Raw genomic sequence first — 20,463 nt, forward strand, 5'->3', positions numbered from 1 at the left:
ATCTTGAATAGAGATAGCACATCCATATTCAAGTGATTTGGCATGTGACTCAACATGTCAAAATCGCATGCCTAAACTCGGCAGCCATTGCCGTTAATAGCGCTGTCTGAATCAGCACGACGTCACCTTGTGGTGCTGCACTGATTACCAATGGCATTATGTGTACTACCCATGGCACAGGTTCAATTTGTATTTTCCAACAAAATCAGGACCATCCATCTTCACTGCTACCTTTCTTTTTTTTTTTTAACAGAAAAGTTCACTGCTACCTTTCTGATAAGCAACCAATAAGGCAGTAATACAGGACCCACAGACAAACCTCAATCGTGTATATCTCTGATGTGCAGCAATCTAACAATTCTGAATAGAGATAGCACATCCATATTGAAGCAATTTGGCATGCGACTCACATGTCAAATCGCATGTCTAAAATCGGCAGCTATTGCCGTTAATAGCACTGTCTGAATCAGCACGACGCCACCTTATGGTGCTGTACCGATTACCAAAGGCAGTATATGTACTACCCCTGGCACAGGTTCAATTTGTACTTCTGTTATGGAGCCCGACAAATCAGGACCATCAATCTTTCCTGCTGCTTTTCTGATAAGCAACCAATAAGGCAGTAATACAGGACACAAAAACCCCACAGACAGACCTCAATCTTGTGTAGGTCTGATGTGCAGCAATATAACAATTATGAGCAGAAATGTCATCACCAGACTCAATGATGTGCGTTTCTGGCGTGCAGCACAAAACCAGAAAGTACAGACCACCTTCCCTGTTGTATTTTCTGATCTGTAGCCAAACACAGCTGTACCTTTAGGATATAAAGGACACCCAACAAGCTTCAGCAGAGATGTCACAAATTTCAATGTGTACTTTAGTTGTGCCACCAAACACCCCAGCAAGGACAAACCTTCACTACTGAGGTCTACTGGTGAGCAGCCAAGAAGGAGTCATGGTGTATTCCTTTATGAAATAACCAAACAGGGGCAATTTATTTCATAGGCATAGCCTGGGCTGTAGATGCTAATCCTTCACCACCAGTGAAGGAACCAATCCTAAAATGGTTGGACACCTTACTATAGCAGCTGTTGTCCTACCTTACCTCCTTAGATTGAGCAAACGCTAGCCAGCTCATACACGGGTGGGGCTGATCAGTAACTAAAGTCTCAATGAGCCCAGCCCTAGAGACCAATATAAGACCTCTAAAAAGGGTGGTTACCAATTTAGCCTGGAGGTAAATAGCAACCTGCAGCCCTTTAAAGAAGCAATCATATAGCCATCTAGCTCTTGCATATGTTTGCACAGAAAATCCTTAATCAAAGGATATAGGAAAACGATTTATGGTAAATCGCTTTTAGATCTGTCACTGAGTAGACTGTAGCCCAAACCAACAAAAAGGTTTTTCTTACCCCCTGCATTAAAATATAACCACAATGTAAGAGTGGAGTGGGAGGTTGGAGCTTATGAAAAGTTACCTGTCACAAGGGAAACGCTACTGTGCCACACAGAAGCTTGGTCCCTGCCACATTGTTGAAAGTTAGGTCAGCTTTTAAGCATCTTGGAGCAACTTTAAGCAGATTCCTAGCAGCTGGGCTAATAGGGCCAGATAACCTAGTGCACCTGCTGAGCAAGGGAGCCTACTCCTGAATCCTTCAACCATTGCACCATTAATAATTTGTTCAGTGGTATACCTGGCCAGTAAGGAACTCTTTGTTCTACCAGGTCACTCTCTTTGCTGTATTCAACCCTACTAATGTACCACAACCGGGTATGTAGGGAGAGGCTGGCAACCTACTGTTGTGATAACCACAGTGTCTCTGCTATAAGAGGAAGCTGTGGCTGGTGGTTTTTAGCAGTAGCTTCTGGGCTATTTTGTTATGGAGACCCCAGGTCCTGCACTGCACCACTCAGTAAACACAGGTGGAAGGGGAAAAAATGCCTTACTTACCTCTTTCCCATCTGAGGTGGTTTAAGCACACTCGCTCCTCTGCACCACTTGTCCACCATACAGCATCTCTGATGTAAGAGGGAACTGTGGCTGGTGTCTTTAGCAAAAGCTTCTGGGCTATTTGAATCCAGACCCCAGGGGAGATTATCTCAAATGCCCAGAAACCATCTGGCTGGGATTGGGGGATTTTTGACTCACCGTTGTCGTCTTCCCCTTTTGCCACAGCCACCGGGCTTGCTTTTCCATCCTTATGGTCCACACGCAAGAAGGATAGCCGCCAAAGTGCCCCCCCCCCCCCCCAACTGCTGCCCCTTTAGGGAGCTGCAAGGTTAGGCTGTGTCCTGCACTGTCCAGTCAGTATATACACATGGGGGGGGGGGGGATGCCGTACGTTCCTCATTTCCATCTGAGGTGGTTTAGGCAGACATTCACCATAGTGAATTGGTGCCTCCTCGAAAGGAGGATGTGGGCGCTTGCTCCTGCTGACTCTCAGCCTTCCCTTCTGGGTAAGAATGGGGGTCGTTCAGGTGGTGCCCTCCCCAGCAGCCCACGCGAGCTACCAGGGACCCAGGAGTCAGGGGATACGATCCCCCTGGAAAGAACCGACGGCCAGCACCCCCGTCTGAACGGAAGTCCGGACAGGTAAGGGGGAGACAAGATAAAGGCCCCTGAAGTTCTGGGTACACCACTGTACCCAGGGGCCTTCAGCTCTCAGGGGGGCTTTCCCAGTTTCTGCTGCCCCCCCCCCTGAAGAAAGGATAGGGGAACCCCCCCGGGAAGGATAAATATACCCTGCCAGACCCAGAGGCTTCCCAGGCATTTGGTCCGGCTCCCAGGGGGAGAACACCAGCCCCAGGCTTCGGTCATTTGGAAAAAAACAAACAGTTTCGCCATGTAGGGAGAAACACAATCTAAAACTGAGGATCAAGGGGAAGGGTGTGGACTTAAAACAGCTGTTGATTGATTGTGTTTCCTGTGGGGAGGAGCCTCTCATCTCTCAGGTGTGCCGTCCTGGAAGATGACTTGAGAAAAAGAGAAACAGTAGAAGAAGAGAAAGCAGTTGTGACACAGCTTGCATGGCAAAAGAAGCAAAACCATAGGTAAAGAGCAAGCAGACATGACAGATTACTCACACATGAGATAAATCATCTACACATCAGGTTTTAGGCATGATCTAAATGTCCTCCCAGGCAAGTACTAAGGCCTATTCACTCTTCGCTGTTCTGGTGCATTTCATTATTGCGTATTATTTCACATTAGGAGGGACAAAAAAATGTGTTGTTTTTCTGACGCAGCACACCAGGGGCATTACCATGCTGTTGTGCATTGCTAGAAAGTCTATTCGGAGTGTGCGTTGGGATGTCAATGAAAACAAATGGCATCACAACACATGTAATGTTACTGCAAAGCATCACATTCGAGAGGGGTGAATGGACCCTTATATTTGTGCGTTGTCTTTAACACGTGCACATTCAGTCATGTGTTGTGTTAGAGCAGCTTATTCATTTGAACAGGCCGCCTAAGACTGCAAAATGCACAAAAAAGTGCATGCACCAATTTTTTGCACCATATCACACCACGATGCTGCAATGTGCGTTGTGCAAAGCAGGGGTGTTGGGGTGCCATACAAAATGAATGGCACCACATCACACCAACCTGTATAATTGTTGTTTCAACAATGTAAATCCAGCCCCAATATAATGCAGGCATTCTGGAATAAAATAAGCAACTGCTCTTTTACATCATACACAAACCTGAAGCAAACTTGCACAATAAAAATGTGGGAAAAAGTAGCCTATATGACTCCCAACAGTAAATAAAAAATAACATTCTATATGAAATTTAAATAGAAAAACAAAAACACAAAACTCACAAAAAACTCGAATCATGACATAAAAATAGCTTTTCTACCTTTTAAAAAAAAAGCTTTTTACAGTCAAAATACCTTTAAAGCTTATGCACACTATATCAGTTAACCTTTGTTGATCTACATTAATAAACACAAGCTCATTGCAAGGGCACATAGAAAATGATTGTTTGCTATGTGCCCTTGCTTTGAACCTGTCTGCATTTTAATGCAATGCACCGCAACTCACCACAATACAGCAGTGTAATTTAAACAGGGCACATAGAAAACAATTGTTTTCCATGTACCCTGTTCATACCACAACGCTGCATTGAGGCGTGTTAAGCTGTGTTGGGCAAAATGGAAGACATGTCACATTTTTATGAAGCGCAACTCACTGCACTGCATGTCAAAACAGTGCAAGCGCATCACAACTTGATGCGGCGCATTGTTTTTTTTGACACGTCAATAAAGTTAAAAAAACAAAAAAAACTTAGTGTTTTGAATTGTAACAATGTAACGCACTTCCCCATAAAACGGACGGTTTGAACAAGCCCTTAGTGTACTAAAAAAAATCTATTTTTTATCACAAAAAGCAAAAAATAGCAGATAGTAATGAAACTACTATGTTTTATGGCTTTGTGAATTATGCCAAAATGTGGGTAAAAACCTTACCTGACCACATGAAGATTTTTATCATCATTTTGTAAAACTGCATCTGGTTTGGATGGCTACAAATAGGAAAATACAAGAGTTCAAATTATTGAATTATTGAAAAACATTTTAATCTCAGCATAGTGTATACCCTTACACAAGTATGACAAGATGCCTGGGAATACTAATAGAACCATTCATTCTTGGGAAAAACTAATTAGAATAATAGGAGGAAGGGGCATGGGGGTGCAAACTCCCCCAGACTGTCTGCAGTTACCTCTCCTCCCCAGTGAAGGATTTGACAAGTCACAAGGACAAAGACGACTCTGATGGGTCACTTCAGGCCTGCTGACCGAATCCATGGGGGGAGAGGAATGATATATTGCTACAAGGAGCTAAACCCCTTCCCCTCAAACCAAGGAAATCAAAGCCAAGGAGAGGACTGCTGGGACAGATCAGGGATATAACTGTCTGTATATTTATGGGCAGTTTGTAAAATTTAAACTGAATTTTTTTTGCTTCTTGTAATAAAATTAACATTGTCCATAAAAATTGCCCTCCTCCAAGTATATTTTTCCAATTCAAGGTTATGATCCACAGGTAGGACTCAACCATAATTATCCAAAATGTGGAGAAAATCAAGCTACATTAGCACACCAATTTTGGTATTGTCCCTTAGTTAAAGTGGTTGTTAACCGATTATACAGGCATACCCCACTTAATGTACCCTCACTTTACGTACAGTCGTGGGTACGGACACATTGGCGTCTATGGAAAATCTTGGTCAGCTTGACATGGCACTGCTCCCAGTTTATCCGATTTTGGGTTCGGCCAACTTGCCTAGGTAATCACTTATGCCTGTAAATGACTATTGCAATGCAGTACATGCATTAAAAGGTTTGTAAACCCTTGTAATTTTTTTTACCTTAAAGCATCCTATGCATTAAGGTGAAAAAACACCTTGGCAGTGACCGGCCCCCAGCCCCCCCCCCCCCCCCCCTGTTTTACTTACCTGAGCCCTGGAACTTGGCTCCTGCTGCTGTCAATCAAATCCAATGATGCAGGCTGAGTCCGGCATTCGGCAGCTATGGACGCTGAATGCTAGACTTAGGAGCACACCCGCAAGGTAATCCCCCGGGAGAGCGCTTCTCCTAGGGGGTTATGTGATGTGGGGAGGAGCCACGAGAGCAGCCGGGGGACCCCAGAATAGCAGGTTCAGGGCCACTCTGCAAAATGAGCTGCACAGTGGAGGTAAGTATGACATGTTTGTTATTAAAAAAAAAAAAAAAAAAAAAAAAAAAAAAAACCCTTATAGTCACTTTAAGAAGTGAAAAAAGCTAAGCTATTGCTCCACTTTAGGTACATTTTTGTTTTACATACATGCTCTGGTCCAATTGTGTACTTAAAAGTAGGGTATGCCTGTACTATGATCATGCCATCCCCTCTGTTATATAATGCTGTGTGTCCCTGTGTTATATTAAAAAAAATGCCCATTATACCATACATCAGCGTAGCTCCCGGCGCTCACGTGACTCCTTGGCTCTCTCCTCTACCTGGCTGACTGCTAGTGGGTGGGGCCAAGCACTGCCACTGTGAGAGCCAATGAGTCACGTGAGCGCCGGGAGCTGCTCCGATATACAGTATAATCTGCATTTTTTTATATAACACAGGCACATAGCATTATATAACAGAGGGGATGCGATGATCGTAGTGTAGATATAAGTGAACCAGGAGGGGAGGATCGTGGAGTGATTGGAGCTGACAGGCAGGGAGGGAAGGGGGGAGGAGGACACAGACACAGGAGAGCAGGGCTGCGAATGATAGAGGCACGTAAACTGACCACGGTGTCAGGGCTCAGCAGCCATGATAAACAGTGGTCAGTTTACAGGGGGGGGGCATGATTTTGTCAATAGCCACTGGGGGGCATGATCGCACGCTAATTGACCACAGGGGGAGCCAATCAGCGAGCACAATGTTTGCTGGCCACCCGCGGCCACCCGCGATCGCTCCCCACAAGCAGACTACCGTGCTGTCAGGCATGGACACTCTGATCTAGTGTTCCTGCTAATCAGAAACATGGATCAGAGTGTCCATGCAGTGAGCCCATCCCCCACACAGTTAGAAACACACTGAGGGAACACTGTTAACCCCTTTCCTGCCAGTGTCATTTATACTGTGTCAGTGCATATTTTTTTTTAGCACTGATGACTGTAATAATGTCACTGGTTCCCAAAAAAAGTGTTAAACGTGTCCGATCTGTCCGGCGCAATATAGCAATCCTGCTAAAAATCGCTGATCACCGTCATTACAAGCCAAAAAATAAAAAAGCCATAAAAATGTCTCCTATTTTGTAGACGCTATAACTTTCAAGCAAACCAATCAATATACGCTTATTGGGATTTTTTTTACCAAAAATATGTAACAGAATACATATTGGCCTAAATTGATGAAGAAATTCGTTTTTTTTTTAAATGTATTGGCTATGTATTATAGCAGAAAGTAAAAAATATTGTTTTTTTTTCAAAATGGTCATTTTTTTTGTTTATAGCGCAAAAAATAAAAAAAGTTTGCCCCTGTTCCACACTCGCCCTGTACATAGTTTGTGGACTCTAACTTTCCTATAGACTAAATAATATACACTGATTTGGGTATTTTCACCAAAGAAATGTAGCAGAATACATTTTGGCCTAAATTTATAAAGCACATCTATTTTTTGGCAGACTTTTTATAAAAGAAACAAAGAAAAATGTGGGTTTTTTTTCTTCAAAATGTTCAGTCTTTTTTCATTTATTTTGCAAAAAATAAAAAAATCCAGTGGTGATTAAACACCAGCAAAAGAAAGCTTTAGTTGTGTGAACAAAATTATAAAAAATGTGTTTGGGTACAGTGTTGCATGACCACAAACTTATCATTTAAAGCGCGACAGCGCTGAAAGATAAAAAATTGGCATGGGCAGGAAGGGTGTAACAGTGCCCAGTATTGACGTGGTTAATAAATATTGGACTCCTTTCTCTTTTTAAATGTATAACTTATTTGATTTTGTAAAAATATTTTTTTTAAAAATGTATCAAAATGTTTTGGGCAAAAAATAAATAATTGCCCTCCTCCCCACCAGCAACAACAATCTGTCATGGTTATGCAATAGAGTTTCTCTGTCAGCTTACCTGTCTCCATGTGCTCATCTCTAAAGACCAGCTGCCTCTCACCTGACTGGTTTTATAACCTCTCCTCTAAGCATGGTCCCACCCCAGGCCCTATCAGGGAACCCTACATTAACCTGCAAGCCAGCAGTGCTGATCAACCACTGTGTGTTAGCTTTCGTGTGTACTTGCTGTGTTTCCTACTTTGGCCTGTTCTTAACTATTCCTGTCTGCTCGTGACCCTGACCTTTGGCGTGTCCCCGACCATCCCTGTTTGCCTGTGACCCTGAACCTTGGCGTGGACTCTGTTGTTCTTGTCTGCTTGTGGCCCCGACCTTGGCTTGTCCCTTACTTTCCTTGTTGTTCCAGCCTGCTGCCTCCTTCCTCTTCTCCTGTAGTCTACCGTGAGCGTGAGCTGTGAGACCCTGGGGGCCGCGACCTGGAGCCAGACTGCAGCTCAGTCCATCCTCACCACTAAAGGCTCTGGTGAACACCTGCTGGCTCTTATACTCCACGCCCTGGGTAATCTATGCTCTAGCTCCCAGTGGGATCTGTGTCAGTGATCCAGTAGACCTGCTTCCTGAACCTCCCAGGGTTCAATCCGCAGCAGTCAGTCCTAGGGTTCACTACCTAGCAGTGCACTTCTGACTCCTACAGAGTGCATCTGTCACCTAGACTCAAGGTGACCTGACACAACCACTCTGCAGACACTTTCCCAGGCACCATATGTGGTGCGTTTACACAGGAGGCTCTTCCTACAGCATCTTGGTGTGGCTTAGGAAAAGGCTGTGAAACAAATTACTTCCTCTGTTACTTTTCCTGCCCTACACAGACCTGGCTCTGGAAACAGATGAACCAAAGCAGATGAACCCGTCTCTCCACATAGTTCATTGCAGGTAAATATACTGTGGGATACTGGGCTGTGTTAAAGCAGGGCTAAATATAACTTTCCTTCAATGGTCCACATCCATCGCCAGCCTTGGCATATTCAGTGGCTGCATGCGCAGGAGTCTAGTAATTCCGGCAAACATAAAACATGAAAAAATTGTTGCTCAACCACGTAACCATTCAGAGTAGGATGAACCCATACACTGGCTAAAATGTGATAGCCACTAAAATACTCTTGCACACAAGTGTGTTGATCAGGTGATCTAAAGTTCAGGGTGGACAATGTCTCAGGCCTTTCTGCCCCCCAGGATAGGGGTATCCTAGCAATCAGAAAAGGAATAAAGAAAAGAAGGTGCACCAGCCTTGTGCATTATCCTTTGATACATTTAATAAAAGAACGAATAAAAAACTACTCACAAGCATGTGATAGAAACCGCAATATAAAAGCCTTAAACTTGTGGCAATCCGTCCAATAATAGCAGTCTCCAGATGATGAAAGAGAGGACATGAGAACCACTGTTGGCTGATGCGTTTCAAAGTGCTACTTTCTTCCTCAGAGCCTAGCAGTGGTTCTCATGTCCTCGGATTGACAGCCGCAAAGGCTGCCGGATCTTGTAGTTTTCCATTCACAGGAAACCGTGAATGAGTGACACGGCCAAGCGGGCAGAGTACCCCTCAGCCACATTTTCTTTAAAATGTGACAGCTTCACTATATGGACCACTTATGTATTTGTACATGTTGATCATATCCCTCCTTAAATCTCCACTTCTCAAAAGAAAATAAATTCAGTTCCTCCAATCTTTCCTCAAAGCAGAGCTCCTCCATGCCTCTTATCAGTTTGGTTGCTCTTCTCTGCACTTTCTCCAGTTCCCCGATATCCTTTTTGTGAACTGGTGCCCAAAACTGAACTGCATATTCCAGATAAGGTCTTACTAATGATTTGTACAGGGGCAAAATTATCTCTCTCTCTCTCTGGAGTCCATACCTCTCAATACAAGAAAGGACTTTGCTCGCTTTGGAAACCGCAGCTTGGCATTGCATGCTATTATTAAGCTTATGATCTACCAAAACACCAGTTGTACTTCCCCTAGTACGTATAATGCATGCATATTCTTAGTCCCCAAGTGCATAACTTTACATTTATCAACATTAAACCTCATTTGCCACATAGTTGCCCAATTATTAAGGGATTCATATTTGTGGATGATACCTGTTTGCTGGCTTGATTTTGCTTCATGGATCCCAGCAAACATGCGCTGTGACGGAATGTAAACTCAGCTATGCTTGCGAACAGACATGTAGGTTTTTTTTTTTATTGCATAAAAAGACATTGCATGTTTCTTCTACAATAAAGAGCCTGCCTGATCAGTTTTTGACAGTGGGACTTTAGTACCGATTTAACCTAAGGGCCAATTCATACAGTGTGGTGACAGGCGTGTTACTTCATTGTAAGAATGCCAGTCACAGCAAGGACACACAAAAAACAATTGTTTTCTGTGTTTCTCATTCACACTGCAATGCAACCCAGAGCTGCAATTAAATGCACAATACAATTAAATGTACAAAAGCAAACAAAGGGGGGAGCTGTGTGATGACCCAAACTGCGTGGGACACTGCCCCCTTCCGCAGGGAACAGACAGCGGCCAGTGAGGCACAGCTCTTTAACAGCTGTCGATTCCTGTGTGAATATAGCCTTTTTAAAAAGCCAAATATAAAGGAAAAGTAGTGGTGGACTGTGCCATATGTTAGTGCGTACACATTGAGTAAGCTCAAGTTATAAGCCCCTCTCACTGTTAAGCATAATTTTGCCACACCCGCAATTTGCCTTGGTGGGCCACCTTCTTATAATGTTTTGGTTGCTGAAAAGTGAAAGCCCCAGGTAAAGAAATTATTTACGGCTCTGCCTTGAAAAAGACTTCTAGTGTGTGTAAACCCCAACAATGAATTTCCATTATTTGCCCCCTTTTAGCATGTTAAATATACCATTAATAGCAAAGCGCATAAACTGTAAAAAGAAAAAAGTGAAATTGGCCATTTAAAATAAAAGCCACTTACAGATCAGACTAGTACAGGGTACAGAAAGTCAGCATTAATGTGGTTGTAAAGGCATTCTATTTTTTTTTTCTTACTGAAATAAAAAAATAAGTTATAATTACCTGCTCTGTGTAATGGTATTGCACAGAGCGGTGCTCTGTCTTCTCCTCTAGGAGTGTGGAGAAAAGGTTCCCTGGATAACAAGGAGACTTTAACAAACAGTAAATGACTGGCTCTTGAACTGTGATTAATGCACCACAGCAGCACTTCAGAAGAGGGAAGCACACTCTATAAGAAAAACTGAAAAGAAGGCGTTTCTTTGTTCAGTAATAAAACACTTTAATGACAAGGAAGGGTTAAAAACACTTACAAGATGGGAGTGAAAAAAAAGGCATATAAATCAATCTATAACGTCTAGCGGGATGCCTCCTGGGAGTAAAGACAGCTGCAGGTGGAAGTTCCAGCCGACCAGCGGTGGGAAACACTGTCTCTCTGATCCAAGATGGAGGGCCGTGCTGTCAGGACTAAGGATGAGCTCCGGCGTGTTCACACACTCCACGCGCCGAGCCCGCCAGGAACTTGGCACAGCACTGCGCTAATCACAGGCAGTGAGACATTTCCAGATCTCTGCAGCCGCACATTGGGAAAATGTCTCACTGCCTGTGATTAGTGCAGCGCCGTGCTGACCTCCCAGCGGACTCGGCACGTGGAGTGTGCGAACACGCCGGAGCTCATCCTTAGTCAGGACCAGAATGGAATCCAGGCAACTGGAAGTGACGTCAGAGTGGGCGGTTACATGTTTCGGCCTAGTCACCCACAGCATGCCCAGTCGCTCCTTCTTCAAACCAATGGAGTAATGAAGGGGGAAGGGGTTTATATGAGTCAGGGGCGGGACAAAAAGGCAGGGGGTGGGCGGGACTGACAACTGCCAGGTCATTACATGGCAGTATGCAGTGGAATAAAATACAGTAAAATAAAGTAAAATAGAGTAAAAAGCTTGCTGCAGTAGAGGTAAAGATACACTGACGGACAGAACTGCAACAACTAAAACATAGATGATCTATGTTTTAGTTGTTGCAGTTCTGTCCCAGTGAGTGTTTATGTCTTGTGTATCTTTACCTTTACTGCAGCAAGTGTTTTACTTTATTTTACTGTATTTTATTCCATTGCATACTCTCATATAAACCCCTTCCCCCTTGCATTACTCTATTGGTTTGAAGAAGGAGCGACTGGGCATGCTCCAAAACATGTAACTGCCCACTCTGATGTCATGTCCGGTTGCCTGGATTCCATGGTGGTCCTGACAGCACGGTCCTCCATCTTGGATCAGAGAGACAGTGTTTCCTACCACTGGTCGGCTGGAATTTCCACCTGCAGCTGTCTTTACTCCCAAGAGGCATCCCGCTGGACGTTATGGATTGATTTATATGCTTTTTTTTCACTCCCATCTTGTAAGTGTTTTTAACCCTTCCTTGTCATTAAAGTGTTTTATTACTGCACATAGAAGTGCCTTCTTTTCTGCTTTATATTCTCCACTAGAGTCCTGTTCTGGTGCTCTCTGCTCCTCCTCCTCTGCAGGGCACCTGCTCTCCTCTCCTCCTCCTCTGCAGTGCTGCTGCTCTCTGTTCCTGGTCTCAGCCAGAGACCAGGAACAGAGAGAGCAGCGGTGCTGCAGATGGGACAGTGCTAGATTGTGAGAGGACTCGGGTAAGTGTTTAGGTGGTGTTGTAAGGGTTTTTTTCCCCATCTTAACCCCTTCCCCACAACGCACTGCAAAATGACGCCGGCAGGAACCTTCCCTTCCTCCGTTCTCGGCGATCGGGGATGAGGAGTGTCCTTCAGGGCACAGCCCATCCCTGATCAGGGTAAAGAGCCAATGAAAATGGCTTTTTACCACGTGACCAGCTGCGTGTAATCACAGCCGGTCGCATGCACAGTCTTTGTGCACGCTGCTCATGTGCGCCCCCAGGAGCGAGCAGCGATCGGGGATGAGGCATGTCACTCTGACACAGGCGTGTCTTTCAGGGCACAGCCCATCCCCAATCAGGGTAAAGAGCCAATGAAATTGGCTCTTTACCACGTGACCAGCTGTGTCCAATCACAGCCGGTCACAGTTGTCAGCAAACTGTGGTAATTAGCGGTTACCGGGCTCTCCTCACACATCGATCCTGTGTGAGGAGGAGATTGCGGTAACAGCTAGTTACCACTTACAGTGCACAGTAAAAAGCACAGATTGCCCCAGTAATAAAGAGTACCTGTCTCCAGCCCATCAGAGTATCAGAGTACCTGTCTCCAGCCCATCAGAGTACCTATCTGCAGCCTATGCCTAGGGTGTTTGCTTTCCAAAATGGGGTAATTTTGTGGGCGTTACCATTGTCCTGGTGCTCCAGAGCCTTCAAAAGTGTGATATAGTCAGGAAATTGGATGTAATTTATGCTCCTAGAACGCCTGAAGGTGCTACTTGGATGTTGGGCCAGGCTGTGTAAAAGTCTCACACATGTGGTATCACCACACTCAGGGGGAGTAGCAGAATGTATTTTGGGGTTTAAATGCAAGTATGCATATGCTGTGTGTGAGAAATAACTTTTTTTGTAAGAGAGCACTGAAAACTGAAAATTGGTCTGGGCAGGAAGGGGGTGAATTTAAGTGGTTAAAGCAAAGAATGCATTAAAAGTAAAAACAAAAAAAAACTTTTGAGTTTATAACCACTTTAAGCTTTGCACTGATGTAAGTCATATTAACTCAGCTAGGCTTTCCACATGACATGCACACATACATACAAGCTACAGATTTGAATAACACACTATCATAATAGATTGTACCCCATAACTTACTTCTCTGCTTTTTCCTTTATCGTGTGCGGAATATTGAATTCCACCTTTTCTCTGTGAATGATCATTGAGAGTCAGATTAGTGGATTTGCTGTCTGTGTGCTGGTCTATGAAATACAAAACAGTCACTTACCCACAGCAATTACAAATGCATCACCAGATATACAAAACAAACATTGTAAGTACCTGAATTTGACTTGCTATATCAACATCTTGCAACAGTGCCTGTACAACAGACCTTAAAGTGGAAGAGGAAGAAGCAGCACAAGGAACCAATCAATTTATGAGCTAACAACGGGCATGTTGATAGGAGGAGGAGAAAGCAGAATGACAGGAAAATTCACTCATTACTATGCTACTTTCCCTTCACTATCCAACTGCAGGCTGGGAGCAGGTCCATGACAGCCTTGACCCTTAGAGAGTTGGCTGAATGATGTTAGTGTGCAGGAGATTATATTTTTCCATTTCAGGTACTTATATAGCATCATAAATGTATGCAGTGCTTTACATATATATTGTACATTCACATTAGTCCCTGCCCTCAAGGAGCTTACAATCTAAAAGGTCCCAAACTCACATTCATACACACATACTAGGGCTAATTTAGACAGGAGCCAATTAACCTACCATCATGTCTTTGGAGTGTGGAAGGAAACCAGAGAACTCGTAGAAAACCCACAGAGGAACAGAGAGAACATGCAAACTCTGTGCAGGCAGTGCTGTGGTTGGGATTTAAACCAACAACCCTAGTGCTGCTAGGCGGAAGTGCTAACTACTTAGCCACTGTGCTGCCCACATAGGACTAATATTAATCAGGATTTGAGTATTCAGCCTAGCTATATTTAAGTAAAATAAATCAATACATAACTGGGTTAAAAACTTTTTGAATACCTGTGGGTTTGCTGACTAAAAAAAATCCTGCTTAATTGTAGGCATAAAAAGTAGGCCTCAAATTACTAAAAATCAGTGGAGATGGACAAAGACATCTGTCAGGTTTGTATAGCTGTGTGCCCCTATTAGTGAGATTCATCCTCCCTATCTGTCCTGTATATTGGCGAGAGTAAAAGAAAATTCAAAATTTTGGGTTGTTACCAGAAATCGAGGGAAATCTTCCAATGGGGACACTAGTTCTGGTGACAACCAAAGATTACCACGCTTTGGAGAAATTATTTATCACTTCTTGTTTTGGCTATGGGACAGGATGTGTAATCACCCTAATGGGACAAAGATGATAAAGAAGAAAAGGAAAAACTCCAAAATGGAAAAAAAGATTTACCTTTTAGTTCTACTTTAAGTAAAAACCTAAGTGAGTCCCCAGGATATTTAAACAGTCTTGAATATAGTTTTGTAATATGCAGAGAAATAGAAAAAAAAAGTGATATAATTTTCTAATGCATAATATATTTTGTATTGCTTTATAAAGGCCCAGAGAAATATAAAAGCAACAATAATCTAGTGGTCAGGGTAGAAGAAGTATCAGTTGAAAGATAAAGTCAGGTACAAGCTTATACACTCTACCCTCCCTGGTCAAGGACATTGTTTCTACATCAAGGTCAGAAAAAGCGGGGGGGAGTAGGCAGGGTCTATAAAAAAAAAAAAGGGGGAGGGGTGAAAAATTGTGACAGAGGATGTGAAAAAGATGGAGGTTAAGGACAGTAGGTTAAGGTACGTTGGGGTAGAAGGTGGTAGGTCTAGGCCCAGTGCAAAGGGGTAGTGGGGTGGAAAACGGAAGGTGTGGATGAAACGGGGGAGAGTGACAAGGGTGGAAGAAGAGAAGAAGTAGGTGAGGATGTCACTTTCAGGTAAGCAGTAGACAGTAGCAGAGGAGTTTAAGAGTCCCAAGGTATTAGGGCCTTTTCTTCATCCAAAAGAGGAAAGCTAATCCAGTAATACTATATTTTTCATGTCTCACATTTATTCTGTGAGGAAAGCATTAGATCCTCCACCCTGTGCAGCCACATAGAATCCGAGATGGGGAAATTGTCCTACCATCGCAAAGGAATGCAAGATTTAGTGGCACTGAAGATGTTTGAGAATAGATTTCTAGTAAACTTTTGTGGGAATAGTGTAGATGTATAGTAGGTAGAAAGAGGGGTCATCGTCAAATCATTTCTGTGATCTAACAGCGTTCCAGAAGGTCTTCAGATTGAGGCAGGTCCAGAACACATGAACAATCGAGCTATTATTTGTGTTTCAGCAATAACAGTGGTCTGTGAATACAGGTAACATTTATGGAAGATGAACAGAAGATAGAAGATCATATGTTCTGACTTTGGTAAGGAGAGATGTGAACAGGGGATAGACAAGGGATGATATAAGGGACCCATATCTAGGCAAAGCATTTCAAATGTAGTCATCGGGTTTAAAAAAACTGAAGGGAGTGATTCCCAGTGCGGTATTCACTTTTCAGTAGTGCATAATGGATGGGGTTTGCATGTCCAGAAAAGGAGCCACTATAGTCCATGTACAGATCAAGCTTCTGTGACTGTGTAGAGATTGGGCATGCGGATGCAAAGTACTACGTGTGTTTCTGGCGGAATAGGTGGATGGGAACATGTCATCTTGGAGCAGTGATGCAGTTCTGAGACAAAGTCCAAATAGGGCGGAAAAACCATCAATTTTAAAAGTGTCAGAGACGAAATGGCAGGGGATACCACAATGAAGTGAGTGACTTTGAAATCATTTGCCCACTAAACCGCTAAGAGTGCTATGCTCTGCATTAGTATTTTTAACAGCTAGGACCTGGAGTCCATTTACAGGGAAATCTTGTCTTACCTTATCCATGATACTGCGCCTATTAGATGTCAGGCTTCACCCGTTACAATGGGCATACCCCCAGAGTGGTCTTCAGGGACGGTGAACCATAGAGATGGACCAGAGTTCTGAACCTGTATAGCACCTTGCAGTGCGTACCTGCCTAATGCAAGATTCAGGGTCTGAAACAAACACTACAGTCTGGCCCCACAGAGAGTGGGGTCTGGGTACAGTCCCTGAGATTCACATGAAGGTAACCAATTTCTGAAACGGTTAGGTAGCACAAGGTGATAAACAGTCAGATGTTGATAATACAAGGACACTAGCAAATAACGGAAACCTATAAACCTTTACATTATAGCCGTTATAAATGGTTGGGGAAGTTCGTGCATATTTACGTTTATATATGCAGGATTTGCATCCTGCTTATCATTGCTGATCAGTGATTTTGCTTTACTGCTCTCTTTCAGTGCAGATCTTTTGGTTTGCTAAACCTCGGACTGAAAACTAGACAGACAATCTTTAGGTAGCTTTGCCGGTTATTTCAATAGTCATTTATCAATGACGCCAATACTACAACCTGAAATTTAGATGACCACTTAATGGAAAATTCATTGTAAAATCCTGCACACAAACTGACCTCATCAAATATAGAATAGCAAGCATGTAAACATGAACGTCATATTACATTTTTATGCAAATTATAGAATAATGTTGCAAAAGATGTATTTCTGAATATATAAAATAATTTGCAACTTATGATCCATTATGAGGAATCCTGGTCCTCCAGTTTCTATTACAGCAACAATCATTAGATAGAGAACCAGTGGTCATCATTGGCACGTCAGTCTAAAATCTGACTCAATGGCCAACTAGATTATCATACTCTATTGTGTACAGCATGCTAAGAATTTAAAAGGGTAAAAAAAAGCAGGCGTGTGTGACAGAAGAGCTAGTTTAAGAGCTAGTCATTTAAAAAAAAAAAAAAAAAAATATATATATATATATATATATACACACATACATAAATATATTTTTTTTTTTTCTGTATTGTAGAGATAAGTGCCTCAACTTAGGAAATATTAATAAATGATCAGATTACTTATGCTTCTGGACCAGTTTGGCCTTTTCTTTCCATGGCCATATATTGGAGAATCCAAGGTTTTAAAACTGAACAAATGAAAAGTCTGGATGGCTACATTCCCTTATTCTGTGCTTGTAAGTGTGAAACCTGCATATATGCATATATTCGTATTCTCTCTCTCTCTCTCTCTCTCTCTCTTGTACCCTCAAGCTGCTTTTATGGACTGTTTTTGAATAAAGTGTTGCTCTGAAGAACAAGGGAGTGCAACCATCCGGATATTTCATTTGTACATGTACAGTGGCATGCTGGGCTAGCACCCCTCCTGTGTTTGGAAAGTGGATGTTAATTGCCGGCTTGCCTTGAGCTGCAGTAGAAGCTGATAAGATTTTAAAACTGAGATACAATACTGCTTTGTTTTCTAAGTCTGCACCTGTTCTCAGTTGGATAAGCTTCAGGACATGTGTATAAGTTGCCAAACCCAGTTGGCACATATTTCCACTAGAGAAATTGCTCCAATTCTCCTTATCAGAGAGAAAACACCTAACAATTTTGAGGAAATACTTGTGACTTGTGTGATTCATGCACCAGAAGACTTTTGTCCCTTAAAGCTGAACTGTTGGCAGATATAAAACAAAAACACCAATTAATGTAGTTTTGTATGAACTGAAATTATTACATACAACTAATGTAAGTACCTGAATTTAACTGAATTTCCCCTATGTCTAGAAGAGGAAAGGTTTGCACCTTTTTCACAAGGATAAATAAAAATCTGTTGCTGGTCTTTTACTGTCCAGTCACAGGTTAGGGAGAAGAAGGTGACCTAGCATACTATATACAGCGCCTTGCAAAAGTATTCACCCCTCTTGGCTTTTTACCTATTTTGTTACATTACAGCCTTTAGTTCAATGTTTTTTTAATCTGAATTATATGTGATGGATCAGAACACAATAGTCTAAGTTTGTGAAGTAAAATTAGAAAAATATATACATAAAACTATTTTTCAGAGATAAAAAAATGATAATTGGCATGTGTGCATGTATTCACCCCCTTTGTTATGAAGCCCATAAAAAGCTCTGTTGCAACCAATTACCTTCAGAAGTCACATAATTAGTGAAATGATGTCTACCTGTATGCAATCTAAGTGTCACATGATCTGTCATTACATATACACATCTTTTTGAAAGGCCCCAGAGGCTGCAACACCTAAGCAAGAGGCACCACTAACCAAACACTGCCATTAAGACCGTCAAATCTATCATAACCAAATGGAAAGAACATGGCACACCAGCAAACCTGCCAAGAGACGGCCGCACACCAAAACTCACGGACCGGGCAAGGAGGGCATTAATCAGAGAGGCAGCACAGAGACCTAAGGTAACCCTGGAGGAGCTGCAGAGTTCCACAGCAGAGACTGGAGTATCTGTACATAGGACAACAATAAGCCGTACGCTCCATAGAGTTGGGCTTTACGGCAGAGTGGCCAGAAGAAAGCAATTACTTTGAGCAAAAGACAAAACGGCACGTTTTGAGTTTGCGAAAAGACATGTGGGAGACTCCCAAAATGTATGGAGGAAGGTGCTCTGGTCTGATGAGACTAAAATTGAACTTTTTGGCCATCAAAGAAAATGCTATGTCTGGCGCAAACCCAACACATCACATCACCCAAAGAACACCATCCCCACAGTAAAACATGGTGGTGGCAGCATCATGCTGTGGGGATGTTTTTCAGTAGTCGGGACTGGGAAGCTGGTCAGAGTTCAGGGAAAGATGGATGGTGCTAAATACAGGGATATTCTTGAGCAAAACCTGTACCACTCTGTGTGTGATTTGAGGCTAGGATGGAGGTTCACCTTCCAGCAGAACAATGACCCCAAACACACTGCTAAAGCAACACTTGAGTGGTTTAAGGGGAAACATGCAAATGTGTCAGAATGGCCTAGTCAAAGCCCACACCTCAATCCAATAGAAAATCTGTGGTCAGACTTAAAGATTGCTGTTCACAAGTGCAAACCATCCAACTTGAAGGGGCTGGAGCAGTTTTGCAAGGGGGAATGGGCAAAAATCCCAGTGGTAAGATGTGGCAAGCTCATAGAGACTTATCCAAAGCGACTTGGAGCTATGATAGCTGCAAAAGGTGGCTCTACAAAGTATTGACTTTAGGGGGGTGAATAGTTATGAACATTGATTTTTTTCTGTTATTTGCTTCACAATAAAAAAAAAACAAAGAAAAAACAAAAAAAACACATCTTCAAAGTTGTGGGCATGTTCAGTAAATTAAATCATGCAAATCCTCAAACAATTCATGTTAATTCCAGGGTGTGAGGCAACAAAACACGAAAAATGCCAAGGGGGTGAATACTTTTGCAAGGCACTGTATATAAATCCTCTGGCAGATAAAACAGCTTTAATACATGCATTTCAACTGTGTATTTAATTTGCTGCTGAGAGTTCAGCTTTAAAACACAAACTTATTTCCTCTCAAACAGTTTGGGTCTTTTGTCATCCCTGGTTGCAAGTCTTTGTGCATCTCCAATGAACGGCTCGGGATGATTCAGACACACGGGGACCAGAGATGTAAGTGGAGCTACGCATGCTACCAGCTAGCCCATACTTGGATCAAAATTTGTCTGATCCCTGCTGAACCGGCCAAATTTCAATCCATTTATGGTAGGCTTAACACTACCCTCTCCCCAGACTGGCAATGCAGTTGTCCAGAAGTCTCTGCTTTACTACTTCATCCAGAACGCAGGCACTCTAAGACAAAGTGTATTACTAGCAGGATCACCAGGTAAAATGAAGAGGGGAAAAAAAAAAAGAACTCAGAAGAATGCAGCCACCACATCTAAGGCCTCTTAAAGCGGAGTTCTGCTTAAAAAAAATAAATAAATAAAAAAGTCAGCAGCTACAAATACTGCAGCTGCTGACTTTTAATAATCAGACACTTACCTGTCCCAGGGTCCAGCGATGCAGGCGTATGAAGCCCCGCTCGTCTCCCCCTACTCTCTGTGGTGCCGGAATTGTAACTGTGGGCGCCCGGCTGTGGCTCCACAGCCGGAATTGTAACTGTGGGCGCCCGGCTGTGGCTCCACAGCTCCACATGCGCGCGCCGTGACTGGCCGGGCAATCATCTGGGACCTGTGACGTGTCCCAGATGATTGCTGAGAGGGAGGAGGAAGGGGGGAGGAGGAAGGGGGGAGAGGAAGGGGGGAGAGGAAGGGGGGGAGAGGAAGGGGGAGAGGAAGGGGGGGAGAGGTGATCTCCCTTCCGGTGCCGCGGT

General features: G+C 43.1%; 1 protein-coding gene across 5 annotated transcripts in view; it reads right to left on the minus strand.

Moving 5' to 3' along the window:
* The window catches only part of NISCH (nischarin), a 184,933-nt gene that overhangs the window by 100,055 nt on the left and 64,415 nt on the right, over nt 1–20,463 (minus strand). For all 5 annotated transcript variants that reach the window (XR_012235258.1, XM_073592451.1, XM_073592452.1 and 2 more), the window contains 2 exons: nt 13,352–13,455; nt 4,476–4,531 (listed from right to left, as the gene is read on the minus strand). Coding sequence is in view for 4 of the 5 variants with exons in the window: in XM_073592451.1 (XP_073448552.1) it covers nt 4,476–4,531; nt 13,352–13,455 (160 nt within the window). In the remaining variant the exon portion in view is untranslated. The remainder of the gene's footprint in view (nt 1–4,475; nt 4,532–13,351; nt 13,456–20,463) is intronic.

This window comes from Aquarana catesbeiana, linkage group LG07, assembly GCF_042186555.1.
Source record: "Aquarana catesbeiana isolate 2022-GZ linkage group LG07, ASM4218655v1, whole genome shotgun sequence".
Taxonomy (NCBI): domain Eukaryota; kingdom Metazoa; phylum Chordata; class Amphibia; order Anura; family Ranidae; genus Aquarana; species Aquarana catesbeiana.